This window comes from Leuciscus leuciscus (genome assembly GCF_965113295.1).
Source record: "Leuciscus leuciscus genome assembly, chromosome: 1".
NCBI lineage: Eukaryota > Metazoa > Chordata > Actinopteri > Cypriniformes > Leuciscidae > Leuciscus > Leuciscus leuciscus.
This window is the reverse complement of record NC_138725.1, coordinates 65,198,900-65,222,300: the sequence shown is the minus strand read 5'-3', so window position 1 is coordinate 65,222,300 and position 23,401 is coordinate 65,198,900. Positions and strand designations below refer to the sequence as shown.

Here is a 23,401-nt window from a genome sequence, read left to right as displayed (position 1 = left end):
AACGGCATGATCAATTGTGTCGAAAGCTGCATTAACATCCAATGAAATCAGACCTACGCAGCTCCGCAACAACATTAAACAGAATATAATTTGTACCATACACTGTAAAAAATTTCTAACCCTCCCAAATCAAAAATTTCAAGTGACCGATAACATCAAAAATTTTCAATTGGCCCAAGTGAAATTCTTGTTGCAATAGTCTGTTAACATTGGCTCAATGAGAAATAATACGTCAGACTAATTGAAAAATTTAGATGTCATCGGTCACTTGAAATTTTTGACTTGGGGATGTAATTTTTTTTTACAGTGTATTTTTATTTATCATACATCATATTTATCCAACATGGTGGATGAAGTGAGTGGGCATAATTTCAATTATAAATACTGGTAATAAAAATAGTTCATTCTTATTAAAATAGATTTTTTTTTGTGAATATCTATGTGAAATAAATTGATATTTTTGTGACACAAAGAGTTGCTTCCTATTTAGTGTTCCAAACCAGTTACTTGATTTAGGATGCTGCCTATGTACTGTAGACAGCAAACAGTCAGCTCAGTTGGTTTTGAAACAGAACCACTGAGTCTCATCTGTGGCATATCCGACATGGTGTTGATGGAAATGGTGTGGTAGAGTAAGAGTTGCAGATGGAGTCAGCGGTAGTCAGTGAGTATCGCTGCTGACACAGGCTCAGTGACATTAATCTGAACCTCCATCAAGTGACAGCATTTGGGGTGTGATGTGACAGGGGTGTGCAGCACTGGCACTCTCAGACGTTTCCTACCGCGTTCCTCATTGGCATACAACCTTGCCAACATGCTGGTTCATGACAATGGTATCTCTGAAGCGTATGTGACCTCCTAATCAGATCATGGGCTCCGAACTGTCACGTCCCAGTGAGGAAGAGGCGCTCTGGGAACTGCACTTGTTCTCTTACCCCAGTTTAATGGGGTAAAAAAAGGGATAGTGGGACAGTCTTTTGGGGTCACACTGTCTGGCTGGCTGTTATTGCCTACATGCTATTAAAAAATGGTTAGTTCCAGACCTTAATTCTGATTGGTCAATAGCTGTGTTTTATTCACAATAAAGCTATGACTATATATACCCTGCGGTTCTGTGTATCACTGCGCAACACCCTTAGCAACCACCCTTAGTAACATAAACATATGTTTGTTCTCATTTTAAGAAAAATTCAGCAGAAGGAAGGCATTTAGTGATTTTACTTAATGAAAGTAGCGATTATAAATGTTTTGCTTTAATATTTGCATTGTGTGGTAACCATTTGATGAATGTATGATGTATGATGAATGAGTCACCTTCAGCCGTGACTTATTCACCATAGCACAGCCCCTCGCAGATTATTGCTTACAAAAACAGTACTTATTGAATTCGACCTACTATAGGTAATTATACATTTATAATGTGAACCCTCTTATTTAATTTTAAATGCATTTTTAAAGATATAAAACAAACGAGTAATGAATATCTGCATCTGCAAAGTGCATAATTTTTTTTTTCTTAAAAGTTTTACATCTTAAAACATAAAAAAATAAATAGTGCCTATAACAAATGTTTATGTTTAACATGTTGTAAATTTACATAAGATTAACATTTCAGTCATATCACTGGCCTTAACAAACATTTTTTATTTATTTATTTATTTATTTGCCTTTTTATGCTTAATGTGTGACTCTGTTATTGTGCACAATGCAAAAAACTGTATGTCTTCCTTATCTTTTATCAAAATGTGGTATGACTTGCTGACATCATACTCTTCAGGGACAGTATGTCTATTTCACAATCTAATCAGTTCCTGATATATTATAATTTCCTATCTTACATTTTGTCTTGCTGAATTTTCTGTTTCACTCAGAAATGATAACTAAAATAGGTTTTATGTTGACTTAAAAAAAAAAAAAATTGTGAAGTGTTTGTTTGCGGGCATATTATTGTATGTAGTAACATTGTCATGTCATAATTTGGCTTTAAAGTCAATTGAAACTTCAGATTCACCAGCCTCATTTCACTGGGAAAGTGGTATTCAGTGCACCTTTAAAGCTTATTGCATATTCGCCCGTGTATATATGTCAGATCTCAGTCTGTTTGACCATCACTGTTCTATTAAATGTTTCACCGATGGATCCACTTAGATTTGGGTCATTCATGCGAGACCACACAACAATGGCATGGCTGTAAATACACACTGCCCATGTGTCCACCAAACTCTCACTGCACTCTTCAGAGGGGCACGAGAGCAGCCCTGCATTGTGCTCTTCAGTCAGAGAGGTTTGTTTTCTCTTTCATGACAGTCAATGTTTCCATTGTGCAAAATGCCAGGATTAAAGTGAGCCCTTAAATACAAATAGTCAATGGTTTTTGTGTGGCTCTTGTAAATTATGAGTGAATGCTCAATGCGTTGCTGCTTTGTTTGTTGAGAGACATTTACAGTCTCCTCTGTAATTAAATTATGCAGTGAATTTAAACACAGTGACAATTATTACTTATTTATTATTATTACTAATGAACTAGTATTATACACTACCGTTCAGTTTTTATTTGAAGAAATTAATACTTTTATTCAGCATAGTACTGACAGTAAAGTCATTTAAATTGTAAAATATTTCAAATAAATGATGTTCTTGTGAACTTTCTAACATTATTTTCATTAAAGAATCCTGAAAATAATGTGCATCACGTTTTCCACAAAACAATTATTCATGACACTGATGACTAAAGACATATTTTAGTATAGCATTTATGTACCAAAAGTAAATGTACCATTAATAGACTTACAATAAGGGAGACTAGATTATTACATATTTAATATGTCTGAGTGTTTGCAGTTTCTACATTTTCATTATTTGAAACAGGTCAAATGCTTGTTACTAAATTATATCAACCAGTCATAACTTATTATTTCATAACTAGTGTGATATTTGCTTGAATAGTACTACTAAAATAATTAGCTTCTGTCATTCTTGTTACCCAACAAACTAGAATATATAGATTTATTTAAATGAATCAAAAGAGAGATTTATACGCTGACAGATTGTAAGAGCTGGAAAGAAAACCCTGAACTGCATGCATACAGCTCACATTCTGCTAATGGCGTTTTGTCTTTATACAGTATCTCATTACCTTCGGCCTCTGTGCCACTAGTCATTATTTTGCAATTTTCACATCCAATTTTAAGCATGGCCTCATCTAATTTGCTAAAAGCGCATCTGTGCCCTTGTCACTTTTTTAGCTATTGTTTTCAGAAATTGGCTTAAGATGTGATATGAGAGTTGGCTAAAGTTGCAGCTTTAGATAGGCTTGAAGATATCCCTTTGTCAATTTTTACTTAGTCTTGTTAAGTGAGATTAGCCTAATAGGACTCAAGTTCTATTCCTAGGCAATATTCCCCATCCGCAACAAACTCCTACCAACAGAATTGCAGCGTGTGTGTGAGGCAAGGTCTCAGGTGTTGAATCTGTCACTCAGTGTTAGTGGTGTCTGAGGCAACAGTGTGGGGAATGAATTTAAAAAGTGCCTCTGGTGTACTTTTTCCTGACCCACTGCCTGATTTTAAAGTTGCTTTAACAGCATGTAACAAAATGGAGCTGTGACTTGCACATGTTGGTCAGAAAGAAAGTAGGCAGTTCTTGCCAGAATTGTGGATCAAACCTTAAAGTCAGCTTAAATGAAGTTTCGATTGTCTTTTTATCTCTATTGTGACGTACATCCAATTGAAACAGCTTCTTGAACAAGAACAAATTTACTCCAGGACTTGATTTTGTGGGATTTCGGGAATTGATTAAATGGTTAAATGGTTGTGGTCAATTGCTATTGGTCAATCTCATGTGAGTGACAGGTTGTTCCTGCCCTCTATTGGGGAGTGTTTTTCAGCCAAACTGAACAAAGCAGGTTTTTTTTTTTTTTTTTTTTTTTTTTATAATGTTCTCTGAGGTCCACTTATAGTTTTACCAAGATTTTAACTTAAAAAATATCCTATTTTAGAAGTAATGAGCTCTTTTCTATCTTAATGTTGACCCCTTTCTTTCAAACACTCCCCAATCAAGACTTGGAAGTAAATGGCCACTGCTATGATTGGGAAACAGTTTTGCATTTTAAAATAATTTTCAACGTCCCCACCATTACATGTGTGGAATTGTTTTGAAAAGGATTGCAGTAATTGGCTTAGATCAGAACAATAACAAAAGCAGCATTGTCTATGTGCTTTCTTCCGTATCTGGGAACCCCCCGCATTAAACCCATAAATGCTGAAGCAAAGGAGAACAGCAAATCACAACTATTCACGGTTTGACTGCGGCGCTAAAGTATAAATACTCAAGTACATATCAAACAATCTGTATCAGCAATAGTGACACATGGTAAAAAAAAAAAAACACTGGTACACACACTTGAGTGTTTTGCCATTACTGTCGGATCCAATATAGTCTGCACTGCATCATCTTTTATTTTCAGGTTCTCTGAAAAGCCTGCACCAAATGGTGTCCTGTTTAAAAATGAATCCACAGTCAAATTAAGCAAACAAACAAAATGTCTTACTGAAATTACTTGTTTACTGAAGATCATTCATGCTTTCTTAATAGGATCACAAGGACGGCAATGCAAATATTTAGTTTTTCCACAACTTGGCACTTCAAAAGTTCTTGTAATCCTCTGAGGCATCTCTATTGTTCTGTTGAATAGAATAGAATAGAATAGAATAGAATAGAATAGAATAGAATAGAATAGAATAGAATAGAATAGAATAGAATAGAATAGAATAGAATAGAATAGAATAGAATAGAAAGTATTTATGGTCATTATACTCACATACAACGAAATTAGGAAGTGCTTCCCTTGGTGCCGAAAAAATACAACAAACACAAACAATATTACATACAGTACAAAAATAATATTGCATTAATAAGAATATATTGCACTAAGCCTGTTCGTTGCAAAGTGAAAAATGAAAAAATACAGAGTAATTGCTGGAGAAATCCTGTGTTTGCGTCTCTCTCATTTTTACCACTACATGACATGCACGAATCAGTGGGCGAGGGAAATTTTAAACGAGTCGTTTTTCCAACTTGGTTTCAATAAAACTGTTTTTGGTCTAATGAGGACGTTTTGAGTTCTGAAACGTTCAGACGTTTTTTTATTTTTATATATAGTACAATGACCTCTTATACGTCAAAAGATCTAGAAAATTTGTATTTCTCAATTCATGAAACCAGAAACCACAATTTTTCAATTAGACCAATATAAAAATACATTTTAAATAAATAACATGCTTGTTTCACTTTTTTTTCAGTGTACATTTTACATAATTATACATAACCTTGACATCCATTGCCAATTGGTTTGGTTAATGATTATACTGCCAGTATGACCAACTGTCCATACAGTAATTATCTGTCTGTGTGTCTGGGTTTAACTTTTGTCCTCCTCTCTCTGGAAGAGTTTTGATTTGGCCTCACACTGCCTTACTAATCATTCTGATGGATTTCTGCAAGAAGACAAGAATTTAGATTTTGGGTAGAGTGCACATAATGCATTTCTGTGATCTATTGGAGGCTTTAGTATGGAGGAGAGCTTTGTGTGTAATGGCCAATATAATGGAACAATTGCAGAATTTAAATGAATTTTTTTCTCAAAACTCACTGAAATTATTTAAATTTGGAAAATGGTGCATGCAACTTTAGTTTAGTGAAAAAACTGCTCATCCCTCAGGAGTTGCAACATAGTTTGTGAGTTTAAGACAGGCTTTGGCTTTTCTCCAAATGTAAAATCACCTGGAAAATCAAAGTAAAGTAAAAGATGACACAGCAAACCGTTTTCCCCCCTCTTCCCAATGGTCAGGACTCAGGGGTTTTGCAGCAACTTTTTGTGATTCAAAAGGCCCTGATATACGTTAAGCGAAATCGAAGAATGAACTGTTGTGATGTCATCTCGAACAAAATCAGGCCAAAACGAAGTTCACTTGGTGTTTGTTTCGGGAGTTCGAAACAGCTTGCCAAAGCGAACTTTATGGAAAAGTTCACTCTGGCTGGTAAACACCTTCAAACTACCATTGGTCGGTGTCAATAACATTATAGGTAGGTGTGGCTCTGAGGCTCTGCCTTCTTTGATGTGGAAATCTTCTCTGGTTCATTTCCTATGTGGAGTCCGTCAAGGCCTGACGTCTGCCAGTAAAAACATGAACACACTGGAGAGCCTCTTTAAAGTTACTCCCCCGAGCATAAAAGGGAGATAGCATGCATCACTCATTCAGGTTTGTGCTGAAGAGCTAAGACAGTGTCCCTGGCCATTTCAGCGGGCAGTTCAGTGCTGCGGCAGGAGGGACACCATGCTTTGTTCCTTCCATCAGGGAACAGAGGTTACAATAGTAAACGCAATAGCTAAACTGTGTGACAAGGTTTTGCCGTTGCAGATTTCGGCAAGCCCTACTTGCTGGGTAACAAGCGCACTTGCAACATAAAACCTACCCAACGCCCCACATAAGCCCTGTAGACATTTGTACCACGTGGGGACAGAGAGGACAGTATTTACAATGGGAAAAGGTCGCTTCAGCTGGTCTTTTTGACCTTTTCTCTCTTTCTGTTTTAAAAAAAGAAGCTCACAGCTATGCAGACCAGAATTAGTGCTGGGGAAGCGCTCTCTCACTACGGAAAAAACATCATGCCATAAGAGAGGTTAATATGTGGAGAATATATCACATGGACTTACCAACCAGGAAGTACCACTCGTAAAAAAAAAAGGTCCCTGGAGTAGGTCCTACCTGAAAAGAGTGGAACTACTAGAAACGTAGCAACTGGCGGCAGAGACGGAGCTCTGCCTAGGGGAAGACACAGGGTTACCGTTAGGAAAACCGTATCGTGGAGAATACATAATATGAGATTAACATTAGGGAACCACTACGTATGGAGCACCTAGCACCAAGTATACGGACTGACCAGAAAAAGAGTATTCATCACGAGGACTGGACCTGGCGTTGTATTCCTCCACTGGACTCGACTGCTGAGGGGGAAAAAATATCACTTCCAGGGTTCGCCAGTCCAGGAAAGTCACATGGACAAAAAAGCGCACATGATGACCACAGGGAGGGGAAAGGCTCTGTGTGCAAGCAGTACACCCGGCCCATTGTCCATAACTTACCTGTTCATACTCAATAGCTCATGGGACGAAAATGGCTCAACCCACAAATTATAAAATCTCACGAAGGGTTTTGGGTGTCGCTCAGCCTGCCGCTCTACAGATGTCTGTTAGAGAGATGCCGTTTGCTGGAGCCCAGGAGGATGCAACACTTCTTGTGGAGTGTGCATGCACTCTTAAGGGGCACAGCACACCTTGGGCCTGGTATGCCAAGGCAATGGCATCCACAGCCTTCCCCTTTTGCTGTCCTCCAAAACAGACAAAGAACTGCTCAGAGCTTTTGAAGCTCTGCGTGTGGTCCAAGAAAACATGCAGCGTGCGTACTGGACACAGCAATGACAAAGCTGAGTCTGCCTCATCCCGAGACAGTGCTTGCAAGCTCACCACTTGCTCCCTAAAAGGGAAGTGGGAATTTGCACGTAGCCCGGCTGGGGTCTGAGGATCATGTGAGAGTATTCCAGACAGATCTCAAGGCACATTTCCAATCTCTTCTGCTGGAAAGAAAGCAATGACCTGACTGTGCACCTCTGTGGGTCTTCACCTTGGGGGAACAGACTCCTTCAAGGCATAGGCCCGCCTCGTAGAGGGGGCTCTAGCCTGAGTGATGGTGTTTATAACCGCTAGTGATAGCCCACTCAAGCCTTCCGCATCCTGTCCAGAGGCCAGACATGGAGGTTCCTGAGGTCTGAGCGTAGATGCCAGATTGTGCCCTGTCCCTGACAAAGAAGGTCCTTCCTCAGGGGGATTCACCAGAGAGGGGCTGTCGCAAGGAGCAAGAGCTCTGGCCGAGAGTAAAGTCGGTTCCCAAGCATAGTTCCTGCATCAATCCCGGCTCAGAACTAGAGCTTATGAAGTAGGACTGGGCAGTGAAAGATGCCCTCCATGACTTTGTCAGTTCTTCATACACTTCCCGGAAGAAAGGCACTGGGGCTGGGCACGGCTGTGAGTCACGTTCCGAGCCCAGATACCAATCATCCAGCCACGAACGCTCAGGACAGGATGGAGGATCCCTTTCCAGCTCCATGTTTTCGATGGCCAGGACAAGTATGGCTGACAACTCTGCATCAGACTCAGACTGAGCTACCACACCCTAGGGTGGGAGACCAGCCGAGTCCTCAGCGTCGGAAGGCAATAAGACCACCCTCTGATGGTGCTATCATCCTAATCTGGAGCCTCGAGTGAGAAATCAGTTGCACCATGTGACACAACGTCAAAGCCATTCGGGAATTCCACCGGGCAGAATATGCAATACAAGGGACAAACAGGAGGCCCGTGGGGATTGATGTGTGGATCACCAGGACCAGGATGATGAAGTTTGTGGGCACATTTTTAGGCAGTTTTGGCCTAATGGTTAGAGAGTCAGACTTGTAACCCAAAGGTTGCCGGTTCGATCCTCAATACCGGAAGTAAAAATGTAGGTGGGGGAGTGAATGAACATCGCTATCTCCACCCTCAATAGCCACGACTGAGGTTCCCTTGAGAAAGGCACCCACCGTGCATCCCCGGGTGCTCCGGCCGTGTGTGTCCACAGTTTGCAGTGTGTGTCTTTACTGCTCCTAATGTGTGTGCACTAACTTGGATGGATTAAATGCAGAGGACAAATTTTGAGTATGGGTTACCATACTTGGCCTTCACGTCACTTCACTCTTTTGAAATGCAACTCTCTTCTTCCAGAGGTGAATGAAATGAGCTTGTGTAGAAATGACAATCGTTTGGCTCCGAAGAGCAAATCTGAATGAGTGATGCACGCCTTCACCCTTTTATACCCGGATGTCCGGGGTAGTGACATGCAAATTACACTCACTAATTCTCATTGGTCTTTCTCTCAAAGTGTCAGAGGTGTTTTGGGGCTCCCGAGTGGGACTCCTAGTGTCAGTCATCAACACCACATCGAAGTGAGTGACAGACAGTCATGTTACACTGCAAAAAAAATAAAAAAATAAAAATAAATATATTAACTTACCTGCCAATAGAAAATACATTTTAGCAATTAATGTAAATTCATCTTGTTTTAAGGATTTTTGGATATGTTTTAATGAAAGTCTAAAATACTGATTAAGAAATTATTATTATTTATTTTATTTATTTATTTGCACTGCAGCTCACTTAGGATGCAAGACCAGAAACTAATTTCACACGGATTTAGTCTTTTGTCCCTTGCTCTGTATGTTCATCATCAAAACCATAGCATTCAGATATGCAGAATCCTCTCTAATCGTTTCTGTCCTGTGCCATGTTGCGGAAGCTCATTTCACTGACAGACCATCCTGAGCTTCCAGCAGTGGATGGGGTGTGCGGAAGAAATGCTTCGGGCATGTGTCACTCTAATTTTTCTGTACCTCTCCATGAACCATCTTAACTGCTGTTATTAATAACAACAACATTTTCTACTTAGCGTGAAGTTAAATAATGATACTGAATCTGTAGTAGCATGGTTACTTTGAATGCACACAGTGTTATTAAAGTCTAAAACCTCTGCAAAATTGTCAGTCATTAAATCATCATTCTGAAATCAACATGAAATTGGGATAGTGTGGTATCTGTCAGGATTTATTAAACAAAATTAAAGGGGTCATATGATGCGATTTCTTGTTTTCCTTTTTCTTTAGTGTGTTATAGCTGTTAGTGCAAGTATAAGATCTGCATATTTACAAAGCTCAAAGTCTCAAACCCATTGAGATATTCTTTATAAAATGTAAGGCTCAGCCACACCTTCCTAAAATGCTTCGTTCAAACATGCCCCCACAAATCTACATGTATGTCAGTGTGTGGGGGCAATCAATTTCTATCTGGATCATTTAGATCGGTCGTGGGCCCTGTGTCTCATTTGGTTGCCCGTTGACGGCAACATTGCCAGCAACATTGCTCAAAAAGTTGCCCTGTGTATCATCACCTTAAAAAGTGGGGCAATTCCATCTTTGCAAGTACATTCTGGCGTTTCTGATTCACACAGCCTGTAAGTAAGTTTTCATATTTTAAGAATTTGCTACTGACTATTCAAATGCGAGTTTTGATCAGTATAGAGTAGTGCTTGCTTGTCGTTTCTACGATCACAAATGCAGACATAGTTTTATGTTTACATAGTTTTCTCACACCCGTAACGCGGCATGACGCGTAAAAATATGGTAGAAGTCATTATAATCAGTAATTATGTCCCCAATTGAATAAAACCTTACCAATCTGATACGTTCTGGTCCAATCGCGCTGGCAAAGTTGATCGTTCAGCTTGGACATCTGCATTTTCCGGATCAGATTCGGCTTGAATTGATAAGGTAGTTATTGATATTGAATTGACCGTCGTTATCACCTGTCAGTATTGCTTTGGGAGCTGATGCTTAAGGGATTTGGGCCAATCACAATGCACTAGATCGCTAGCCAATCAGAGCACACCACTCTTTTCAGAACGATGAGCTTTGTCAAAATCGACTCGTTTCAGAAAGGCGGGGCATAGAGGAGCAACAATACAGTAATGTACAGTATGTGTAAAATAATAATAATTTTTATTTGTTTTACCTAAAACCGCGTAAACACATTGCATTAAACCAAATACACCAAATTATGTTCTTTTTAGAACCATCATATGACCCCTTTAACAATTCCTACATTTATGGAATATTGCAGCATTTATTATAAATGATTTGTCCATGCATATCAGTATATATTTTAATTCCAGCCTTATATATATAATAAATTGACTCAAAACATTCTGCAGAGTGTAAATTGTGTATTTCCAGAAGGTGCCATCTGATAGCAGAGCAACTGCCATCGGATGCAATAAAAAAAAATTTAAGATAAATGTCAAATTGATGTAATTTTTTATTTAATTTATTCCTGGAGCTATTGGCTAGTGCTGCTGTTTGTTATTTTTTGTGTATTAACCACAATAAGGTCAAAAGATCATTTCAGTGACATGCCTGTCCCAACCTGCCCAGACTGGAACAGAATGGAATTTGAAACGTTTTAGCCAAAAATGTTTCCATGGTAAAGGTGTTTTTTGCAGAAACGTTTCAGATTTCGTTCTGTTCTCCGACTACAGCTGAAGTAGGGGTGGGATGTGGATCAGTAACCAGGTGAGTAACTGTTACTACACTTTGGGTTGCCAACATCAGTGAGCTACAGTACCTTGCTGTTTACTACAAAGGCAGCATCATACTTGAAACAGACAGTAGAGCAACTCTTTGTGGGGAACATAAAAGAAGAAATGGTGAGAAATATCTCAGTGTTTTTTGTCAATACAAAGTCAATGGTTACCAGAACAGTTTGGTTACAAATGTATTATTTTATATTCAACAGAAGAAAAAAGTCATACAGGTTTGAAACAACATGAGGTTGAGCAAATGATTACATAATTATCATTTTTGGGTAAACTATCCATTTAATTTGCAGCCTATAGTATGTAGGCAGCTTACTAGAGTCTATATCTGTACTGTGATCATATCTGTTACCATCATGTTCAGTTCTAACATCACCTCTCTCTAAAGCATGCTAGTAATTGAGCTGAATGCAGTGTAAGTGTTAGTGTATCCTATCCACAACTATCTGCTTCATCACGCAAGCAAGAGCTTGGAGCAAAGACCGTGACATGGTCAACAGTCTGTGACCTTCCTTTTCCCAGAGGCTTCTTCACTCTGGGATAATGAGCCTGTTGTTTTTATACTGTAGACCAGTAGTCCATGCCTTAATTGCACTGCAAACATTCTTTGTTCTGTATGCTATCCTGATTGCTTACATTTAGCAAACAGTGAAATAAGTTTAGGGAGCCAATGAGGCCCACACTTCTCGCATTATTACTCAAGAGCCAACATCAGTTCTGGTTCCCAGGCTTGTTTTGGGAGGATGGGGAAAATTAGCTAAATATTATGTTGTGTTATGATAATTTTATATTGTTAGCTGTCTATATTCATCACTTCATTTCATACATTTTTTTTTTTTTTTTTTATCCTGTAAAAACATACATTACATTTCCACAAAAATATGAAGAAGCACAACTGTTTTCAACACTGATAATAATCAGAAATGTTGCTTGAGCATCGAATCATCATATCAGAAGGATCTGAAGGATCATGTGACACTGAAGACTGGAGTAATGATGCTGGAAATTCAGCTTTGATCGCATGAATAAATTACATTTTAAAAATATATTCAAATAGAAACAGTTATTTTAAATTATTTCACAATATTAGTGTTCAAATAAATGGAGCCTTGAACACGAAACTGTTTTCAACTAAAAACTGAAAAATGTTATGCGTTTTGGCCGTTCTTCGTCTCTTCATCTGTGTAAAGTACGAAAATGCGAATTTGTGAAAACGGTGACATCATGCGCATGCATATTATGTGTTCAGTCTAGAGATGCGTAGTGTTTATGTACAGTCACATCGCCAACTACTGGCCTGGCATGAATAATACAGGGTTTTCAGTCAATTTCGCGGATCCTTGGCGAACGGGATAATTTTGACAGCGTTGTCGTACGCATGCGAAAAACACAAAGGAAAACCTTTTCTCTTTTTGGTACATCGGTGTCGTGTAAACGTACCCTTATTTTTCACTTATAGTGTGTACACTAGTTTTCTGCTTTATGAGGTATTTTTAAAATCACAATTTGTAGTAGACTAAATGTATGTTGTATACTGTATATCACAGATCATGGTTTGCTGTTTGATAACATGTTGATCTCTGACTCTCTGTCTGTTTGTCTGTCTGTCTGTGGTTTAGGTTGTGTGGTGACAGCTGAAGCCTTCCTATGAGGTGAGCATATCCCTTTGGACCCTCGGCTCCCCTCCCAGTGCCAGCAGCAGCAGGACTAAGGGATGTCACAAGTATTCCTCCTTCTGACCCTACTCAGTTTCTCCTCCTGCATCCAGGTCAGAGATTATCCCCCCTCCTCTCTTTATTCTCTCGCCATCTCTTAAAGTGACCAGATGACCGTGAAAAAATTATTCCGTCATTTGTGCAGTTACTCACTGCATGTTTGTTACGCAGCTCTCAGTATTCTGAAGAGGAATCAGTGGTTGTATACTTCTTTGTATAATACTGTTACCAATTTCAGTTTAAAGCATTTTTTTATACAATCAGAATAAAGCTAACACTAATTATCGGGACAAACGTCGCCCTGTAGCTCCATCAGGACGTGGGGCATGGCTAGTATAATCGAGACTGTCCTGATTTTATCTGGACATCTGGTCACCCAACCTGTCTCCCGAACAGGGGCTTGACTAGCCCTTTTGTGAAAAAGAAGTATAGCACTTCAGCATACTTAATATGAAAATAATATACTTTAAGAGAATATTTAAAATGAACGTTATGTTTTCAGACACCTAATTGAATGTTAAGTGCACTTAAATAAAAATGTGTTGTACTTAAAATGTATGTTAAATGCAATTTGCTGACCCACTTACTGTAAATATAAATATACTTTAATGTCATTTCTATTGAAACTTGTATGTCATGTATTTAAATATATTTGTAATTATAAAGTTGCAATTTAGTAACTTTAAAAGTAACAAGCTATCACAGTACCGTTCAAATTATAATCAGGTAGGGGAGAGCGGGGCACAAACTAACGCGGGGCCGGCTGTAACACCCTTGCTACTTCCACATGCTAGCATGACGAAACTTAGTGTATTTACTAGTTGCCATATCAACACTATATAGAAAAAAAATAGCGACAAAATTCAGAAATCTATAGAAGATATCACTGAATATTTATTTAACCATAGCAAAAGTACATTTCTTACTTGTGTTAATTTTTCATCTCTATTTTTTGTGTTTATTTTAAATTAGACAAATCTGATATTATTTTAATCTCCAATATGTTATTTAACAGTTGATATGGTTCTTTAATGCTTCGCTAACTAGCAGAAGACACTAGCGAGGTTTAAATCTCATGTTGCACAGATGGGGAACATTATAAAACTGTGTTACAATGTGCCCCTATTAGAACTAAACTATTCTATTCTATTGTATTCTATTCTATTCTATTCTATTCTATTCTATTCTATTCTATTCTATTCTATTCTATACTTTTATGAATTCTGTTGAGAAAACATGAGAAAAAGGTGAATAAAGACTAAGGGCCCTATTTTAACGATCTGAAACGCAAGTGTCAAGCGCAAAGCACAAGTAACTTTGTGGGCGGGTCTCGGCGCTGTTGCTATTTTCCCGGCGGGGTAAATGACTCTTGCGCCAGGCGCAAATCTAAAAGGGGTTGGTCTGAAGTAGCTTCATTATTCATAGGTGTGGTTTGGGCGTAACGTGAAATAAACCAATCAGAGCGTCATCTCACATTCCCTTTAAGAGCAGGAGCGCTTTTTCCATAGCGGATTGCTATTATAACGGCGGATTGCTATTATAACACGCCAGGAGCGGTTCACAGCCGAGGAGACCGACGTTCTCGTCACGGCCGTAAAAGAGAGAAGTTATATTGAAATGGAGAAACCCACCCAAATGAACTTCGGTTAAACAGGCGTATGATAATTTGGGTAAATGTGTAAGCTAGATGTATGCTTTTATAATAAATTGTCTATCTATCTATCTATCTATCTATCTATCTATCTATCTATCTATCTATCTATCTATCTATCTATCTATCTATCTATCTATCTATCTATCTATCTATCTATCTATCTATCTATCTATCTATCGTAATAATGTATGATTTGCAAAAATGAAAACTGCTGCTTCTGTGTAGATGAGAGAATCAAAGTGTATGCGCGTTGTGCACACGCTACATTGATTATGGCCAAGCATGCGCCCTTAAAATAGCATATGAATAACATGCGCAACGCGCCACTGACTTTAAACAATTTTTTCCTGGTTAGTGGCGCAATTGTTTTCTAAACCTGCAAAATAGTATGAGGGAACGTTTGCGCCGGAACACGCCTCCTCTTTGTGCTGAACCGCCCCCGGGAGCGCAAGTGTATTTCCTAACTTACCGACGTGCTTCTGTGGAGGGAAAAGTCTGCTTTGCGCGGGTGCAAAATAGGAATGATACATGCGTCGGTGTACAAAGTCACTTGCGCTGGGTGCAAGATAGGGCCCTAAGAGTCAATGTTCAGAAATTATTAATTATTATTATGTTTTGAACTATATTGTATTGCTGTGTGTTCGTTGTCAAACTCACAAAAAAAAATTTTTTTTATTAAAAAATGGCATTATTTTATATGAAAAAGTTAATAATTGTACTTTATTGAGAAAATATTTTAGTTTGTCTTCTATATTTTTTGATTAGATCAGATAGCATTTTAAGCTGTCATATGGTCATGTTACAGTGTGCCCCACCTATGGGGCATGTTGTCATAGTTCACCACATAATTGTACTAGACATGGGAAATTAATGTGGGAAAAAATAAATACTCTGAACCCTAAGTAGATTTACTCAAACTGAAATTTAATGTTTTTTATTTCTACCTTTTTTATTTGTGTGCTGCAACTACTTTTTTGGGATAATTAATTTTGTGTAAACCTTTAGTCAGTTATGTCTTAAAAAGCAGAAAACAAATAGAAATGCAACATGCACCTTTCAGCTCTTTTTCAAGTTGGCTAAGAGTCTGAGCGTTATGCAACTCACTAAAGATTAGATTAGGCATTAATTCAGCATATTCATGTGAGGAAATAAAACAAAATAATATACCATCACACAGGTTCATTAATGAATCCCAGCTTGCAGAAGTTCAGCGGTTACTGTGTTTTATGGTTATTTTTTAACACTCCATCTAAACCAACACAACACAAAAGCTTCACCATCTACTTTCACTGTATTACAACATACAGCCTTGAAATTCTGCTAGCTAATTTCTTTTATGTTTTATAGAAAAATAAATTCACTAATTGGATCTTACAGGTGTCATCTGCCGTATCCCTCAAAACTTTGATGGCAAGATGGATGAAGTACCGAGATGAATGTTTTCAAAATATCAGCAGAGAACCGCCAATGACAGGTGATTTGTTATTGTCCTTCCATAAGGCTTGGATCATAGTCCAGCGATGATAAAAGTGCACAGTGCTGTTAAGGTATGTGTGTTAGAAAACACTGCTGAGCCCTCAGATTAGGAGTCATGTCACATACAGATTATGTCCAGCACAACAAGCAAAGACTAGCAGACTTTAACATCAATGTTTTTTTTTCCAGGTGTCGTGTGCAACCGAACGTTTGATAAGTATGCCTGCTGGCCGGATGCTTTGCCCAATACTACAGTGAGTGTGGCTTGTCCCTGGTACCTGCCCTGGCACAAGGAAGGTACTGTAAATATAACATTTACATTTATTTATTATAGGACTATAAAGCGTTATTTACATTGCAACAATTGGTGTGGGGGGGGGGGTAGAAAACTTTCTCGGGGGTAGAAAACATAAACTGTTTTCAGATTGCAAAAAGCATAAATCAAACTTAAGATCTATTTACACTTGTTCAAGCTTGACATTAAATATGATTCACTAGTTCACACTTACAAATAAGTTAGATAGAATAAATGCGTATTTGGCGTGCTGTCCGAGGAGAGGGCTCCGGGCTCGGTATTCGGCCCGAACCCAGAGTACTCCCCCCGTATTCCTGGCTGTAAAAGATTAAGCCAAGAGTGAGGAGTCGGGGTGGTGGAGGGATGCTGGAAAACTGTCAAGGAATATTAGGTGAGTTGACAGTGTGTATATATATATACTTCTTGTCATGCTGATTAGGGTAGACATAATTGTTTGATGACGAGTAGATTGGATTGATTATTTGAACGTGCTCCTCCCGAACTTTGTTTATAAAACATCATTTGTTGCAATTTCAATGATTAAAAGACTGTAAAAAATGTATTATTTGTGGCTGCAGTTTACATAATGCACTTCTTTTAGCTTAGCTCATCTTCTTCCACTATTTGAACACATTTCTCCATATGGAGTATTCTCTTATGCACCCTGTGTGACCACTCCATCTGTGAATGTGCTTGTGTGTCAGTTCGACATGGGCTCGTGTATCTGGAGTGTGATGCAGACGGACAGTATAGCAAGCAGAGGAATGCCAGCGAATGTCTGTCACGTGACCCCACGCAAATCAACATGGTATGTGAGAAATAAGTGATTGTTATTATAAATATCTATAAGATCTTAAACATTTTTAAGATCATTTATGCTCAATTCTGCACCACTAAAGGTGGGAATACACTAAACAACTTTTAAAATCTTAAAACATATTCCCCTCTAAAGTCGGCACAAGATATCAGACATGTGTCAGAAATCTGTCAAAATCTGCAGACTGGCTCTGACTGGTTGCAACTAGTATCAATTCAACCCGACTGCAGATCAGTGTAAAAGTTTGAGCTAAAATGACATGTAATGTATTTCATCCTTAATGCAGTTTAGTTGTACACAGTTCGTGTCTTAAAAAACAATGTTGGTAACACTTTAAATGCATTAACTAACAATTAATAATAATTTGTTATAGTATTTATATGAACAAAATACTGTTCATGTCAGCTCAGGTCAATTAAATAATATTAACAGATACAACTTCAGATTTTAACAATGCATTAGTTAATGTTGAAATTAACATTTAACTAAGATTAATAATTCTTTATTATTTTTCATTAAAAGTGATCAGTTGACGACTTAAAATAAGTAAGGAAACCCGTTGGCTTAAAATTATAAAGCAAATAAACTTTTATGTGTAATTGAAAAAATTAAGTTATATGGAATTGTCAAGTGCACATAACTTTTTTTTTATTTATTTTTTTTATTACGCATGAAGTTTATTACTTCATTTTAAGGCAACGGGTTTCCTCACTTTTTTTTATTTTTTTTAGTTAAGTCAACTGATCGCTTTTTACAGTGGTTAACTAATGTAGTTAACAAATGTAAACAAATGAAACCTTATTGTAAAGTGTTACCAAAATGTCTTTTTCAATTTAGTCACTAACTGGTTGTCGAGGGGTGCGTTAACAATGACGTAACTCGCTGCTTCACTACCATAGTACGATGCATCGTTAAAGAAATCAACTTGCTAGGCACGACTGTTTCCCGAAACCGTATTGTCACAAAGTGATCGTTCAACCACGTTGGTTTATGACGTCACGCAACGTGGTGGAGTAATAACTTCTTTTAATGAATCTGTTTGAGATTGAATTAACGCTAGATGTTTTGCTATAAATTACAGACATGGCATCTGAGGACTATTTCTCATTTTTCTCAGTTATTTTGCTTTATTTCCAGATTCAGTCATAGGCTCGTTCTTATATAGTAGAGCACGTTCACACATGCGCAGTCTTCAAAAACGACGCTTTAAAACTCTTGACAAACTAAAAGACGTAAATTATATTTTTATGTATTCTAAATAAAAGACACAGGTTGTACTGAATGTCAGCTTGCTTATTTTGCTTAAGATAAGGATATATTGAGTCCACGTGTCATGCAAACCAGAAACTCTGCTTCTAACCACAAGTCGAGAGTTGTAGATCCAACCACGCAAGTTTGCGATGCTGTTTGCGAATGTTCGTTAGAACGATGGTTTCGGGAAACACCGACTCGTTGAACTATGCTGATAATGACGAAACTTGCAAACATAGTTGGCTAACGATGCTTTTGGGAAACGCACCCCAGTCCGGTTCCATTCACACCCCAGTCCGGTTCCATTCACACATTGCGGCTTTGAGTCCTCTGAGTTCGGTTATAGAATGTGATTGAAACTCTCGTAAATAACTGAACTGTGTGTGAACGTAGCCATATTATAGACTCAAATACAGATCTGACGACTGAATTCAGATGCTGTGTGAACTGCGATCATTTACTGTATAAACGTAGACATATTATCAAAGAATTTAACCTGCATGCTCCTAATATAAAAGCACATCAAAGTATTACATTAGAAGTTGCTTTAGAGACTATTGGATATTAATAATTTGTGTGCATTTGCGTCATTGTCTGATCAAATGTATTTGTATGTCTGCGTGCAGCAACATTACGGACGGATCCTCAGTCAGTTTCGGACCATGTACACCGTTGGATATTCTCTGTCTCTCGGGGCGCTGGTGCTGGCGTTGGGCATACTTGTGGCCTTTAGGTAACATTCAAGTCATCTTTTCCTTCTGCTTACATTTTAAATTGAAAACGTGTTTTTGCATCAGTTTTTGGATCTTTGAAAGCGTTTATGGTTAAGGAGTTGGTTTTCTTTGTGTGAACAATGAACAGCTTTCTGACTGTTCAATCATTGCTCTTTGGACCCTGCAGGAAGCTGCACTGCATGAGAAACAACATCCACATGAACTTGTTTGCCTCCTTTATCCTGCGAGCCTCTTCTATCCTCATCAAAGATGCCATGTTGGAAAGGCCTGATACCTTCCATGTTGGTCAGGACATCACCACTGAACTGGAGGTGGAGTGGATGGTTAAAAACGAGGTCCAATAACCTGCTGTCTTTCTTTATGATTTGTTATGAAATGATAATAATACACTGCCGTTCAAACATTTTTCAATGTTTTAGTCTCTTCTGCTGACGAAGCATTTCAAATTACAATTTCAAATAACCATTTTTTATTTGAATAAAGTTTAAAATGTAATTTATTCCAGTGACGGTTACTCCAGTCTTCAGTGTCACATGATTCAGAAATCATTCTAATATGCTGATTTGATGCTCAAGAAACATTTCTGATTATTATCAGTGTTGAAAACAGTTGTGGTGCTTTATATTGTTGTGAAAACCGTGGTACATTTCTTCAGGATTCTTTATTGAATATAAAGCTCAAAAAGCACTATAAATTTATACTAAAAGTTTACTAATATAAATTTAAACTAAAATACATTTTCCTTTGAATTGGAATTAACATCTAATTAAGTATCATGAAAGATGAAAGTCTTGAAAATGTAATGCATCCTCGTTAAATAAAAGTATACATTTCATAAATAAAAAATACTAACCCAAACCTTTGAACAGTAGTGTATATCTATGGATTCATGGATATTTTAAATAGTCCTATGCCTATTGGACAGTTGTGGTCAGAATGATTGGCACCCCTGGTAAATATCATCAAAGATGGCTGTAAAAAACTAAATCTGCATTGTTTATCCTTTTGATCTTTCTTTCAAAAAAATGGCAAAAATCTAACCTTTCATTGAAGTAAAAAAAATTTAAAGTGGGGGGAAAATCACATTATGAAATAAATGTTTTTCTCCAAAACACGTTGACCATAATTATTGGCACCCTTTTATTAAATACTTTTTGCAACCTCCTTTTGCCAAGATAACAGCTCTGAGTCTTCTCCTATAATGCCTGATGAGTTTGGAGAACACCTGACAAGAGACCAGAGACCATTCCTCCATACAGAATCTCTCCAGATCCTTCAGATTCCCAGATCCATGTTGGTGCTTCTTCTCTTCAGTTTTCTCTAGGGTTCAGGTCAGCGGACTGGGATGGTCATAGCAGAAGCTTCATTTTGTGCTCAGTGACACATTTTTGTGTTGATTTTGATGGAAGAAATGGGATTTTTTAATGCTTTATCTATTTTCTTACTATTCTGTGAAGTTCAACAATCTTTTTTTAGCACATCAGAACTATATTCTTTGGTTTTACTCATTGTGATGGATGATTAAGGGAACTTAGCCTTTGTGTTTCCTCATATTTATACTCCGGTGGAACAGGAAGTTATGGCTGGACAATTTCATGTTCCTAGTCACCCTGGTGTGTTAAAAATGTCAATATTAATGGGAATATACTTAAGAGATATTTTACTGATAAAGGGTGGCAATAATTGTGACCAAGGTGTTTTGGAGAAAGAAAAAAAAAACATTTATTTCATAATGTGATTTTCCCCCCGCTTTCAATTCTTTTACTTCAATGAAAGGTTAGATTGTTGCGAATATGTTTTATGTTCTTATTTTTTTAAAGATCAAAAGGATAAACAATGCAGATTTTTTTTTACAGCCATCTTCGTTCATATTTACCAGGGGTATCAATAATGCTATCCTCAACTGTACTTACTTTAAAGAAATATTCAGGGTTATTTACAATTTAATGTCTATGGACGGCATGTTGGGAATTCTTCAATTAGGGGAACTTTCTTTTCCTGTCGGATATTTTATAGAAAAAAGTATTAAAAGCACCATTCTACTTTTAAAGGATAGATTTAATGCAATTTGTTAGAATTAGTGTCCCTAAAACTAACGGAAGAATTATTATTAATATTTTACCTACATTCCGCATATAGAACATTATTCTTGGTAAAAATGAAACACTATATAACAAACATGGAAATTGTCTGTAAAATATTTGTTCGTTGTTAGTTTGTGATATCTATTGTGTGAACTAATGTTAACATGCAGTATATACTGTACATTTAATGTAATGAAGATTTCATGGAAGTGCTTTAATAAACAGCTTCTGCTTTCTGCTTTTAAACTCTTTAGTGTAAATCATTTTCCATGCTAAAATGCCGTCCATGACCAGGAATGACCGGGAATATTCCTTGAAATGCATGTTTGTATAGATAAAGCTTAAATACCTGTTTACTGAATAGAGGCGGCAGGTTAAAATTGAGCCTAAAGCTTTCAGTGACCCAAAAACACGTCAACGTGTATGTGTTTCAGACGGCGGTCGGCTGCAGAGTTGCTGTGGTGATGATGCAATACAGCATACTTGCTAACAGCTACTGGCTGCTGGTGGAGGGCATCTACCTCCACAGCCTTCTGGTCGTCACAGTCTTGACAGAGAGAAATTTATTCGGCATCTACCTGTGCATTGGCTGGGGTGAGAGGTTCAAAGCTTTTACGGCGTGACCTCATTAACAGGGTTGAAGAGTTTCCTCATACAGAGCATGGCAGATGGTTTATGCCTCATCTCACAAGCTCTCTCTCTCTCTTTCTCCCTCAGGCGCCCCTCTGATAGTCGTGCTGCCGTGGGTGATTGTGAAGTACTGGTACGAGAATGAAGAGTAAGTTCTCTGGAGCCACATGGGATGAGTGTGTTTGCGTCGGGGCAGACTGATGAAAGCCAGCGCTCGTGGAGCAGTCAGTGTGTTTTTGCGGTTGGAGAGTTGGCAGACATCAGTACTCTGTCACTGTAGCGTTTGTTTTATAACAAATCAAATACATAAATTGTGAACACAAGCTACCTTTAATCCAGATGTCAAAAGCTCTGATGCTATGCAGAGATTCAGCTTCTATATGATAGATGAGTATTGAGCACTTTTATGTACCTGCAACATCCACTCCAGTCTTTTGGGTTGTGCCTGTAGCAGCCAACGCATTGCATTGTCCTTAAATTTGCACAGTGCGTTGTACAATATTGTACTCTAAATCATTCATTTAGCCGCTGCTATTCTTGAAAGGGCTTTCAAGATGTACATTTATATTAATGACCCTTTGGGTCTGTTGATGTTACATACTGTATACAGTACAGGCCAAAAGTTTGGACACATTACTATTTGTAATGTTTTTGAAAGAAGTTTCTTCTGCTCATCAAGCCTGCATTTATTTGATCAAAAATACAGAAAAAAAAAAAGTAATATTGTGATATATTATTACAATTTAAAATAATTAGTTTTCAATTTATTATACTTTAAATTATCATTTATTTTCTGATGCAAAGCTGAATTTTCAGGATCATTTCTCCAGTCTTCAGTGTCACATGTGACATCCAGTCTATCACATGATCCTTTAGAAATCATTCTAATATTCTGATTTATTATGAGTGTTGGAAACAGTTCTGCTGCCTAATATTTTTGATTAATAAAAGGTTAAAAAGAACTGCATTTATTCAAAATAAAAAAATATTTTCTAATAATATAAATCTTCTTTACTATCACTTTTTTTTTAATCAATTTAACACATCCTTGCTGAATAAAAGTATTGATTTATTTCAAAAAAAAAAAAAACAAATTATTGACTCCAAATTACTGACGAGTAGTGTATATTGTTGTTACAAAAGATTTCTATTTTTAAAACATTTGCTTCTTTTTTTCTTTTTCTTTTTTTTCATCAAAGTATCCTAAAAAAGTATCACAGGTTATGAAAAAATATTAAGCAGCAGAACTGTTTCCAACTTTGATAATGAATCATCATATAAGAATGATTTCTAAAGGATCATGTGATAGACTGGAGTAATGATCTTGAAAATTCAGCTTTGCATCACAGAAATAAATGATAATTTAAAGTATAATAAATTGAAAACCAATTATTTTAAATTGTAATAATATATCACAATATTAAAAAAAATTCTGTATTTTTGATCAAATAAATGCAGGCTTGATGAGCAGAAGAAATTTCTTTCAAAATCATTAAAAATAGTAATGTGTC

At 37.3% G+C, this 23,401-nt stretch overlaps 1 protein-coding gene across 3 annotated transcripts in view; it reads left to right on the top strand.

The window, feature by feature from the left end:
* Positions 1–23,401, top strand: part of gcgra (glucagon receptor a) — a 95,788-nt gene that overhangs the window by 47,994 nt on the left and 24,393 nt on the right. The window contains exons 1-9 of one of the 3 annotated variants that reach the window (XM_082179381.1): positions 11,177–11,211; positions 12,854–13,002; positions 15,981–16,077; positions 16,269–16,376; positions 17,079–17,182; positions 19,069–19,175; positions 19,343–19,511; positions 21,695–21,854; positions 21,978–22,038. In XM_082179381.1, coding sequence (XP_082035507.1) covers positions 12,949–13,002; positions 15,981–16,077; positions 16,269–16,376; positions 17,079–17,182; positions 19,069–19,175; positions 19,343–19,511; positions 21,695–21,854; positions 21,978–22,038 — 860 coding nt within the window. In that variant the 5' untranslated portion in view covers positions 11,177–11,211; positions 12,854–12,948. Of the gene's footprint in view, positions 1–11,176; positions 11,212–12,853; positions 13,003–15,980; positions 16,078–16,268; positions 16,377–17,078; positions 17,183–19,068; positions 19,176–19,342; positions 19,512–21,694; positions 21,855–21,977; positions 22,039–23,401 lie in introns of those variants that run through there. The other 2 variants (XM_082179382.1, XM_082179380.1) reach the window with 2 other exon arrangements.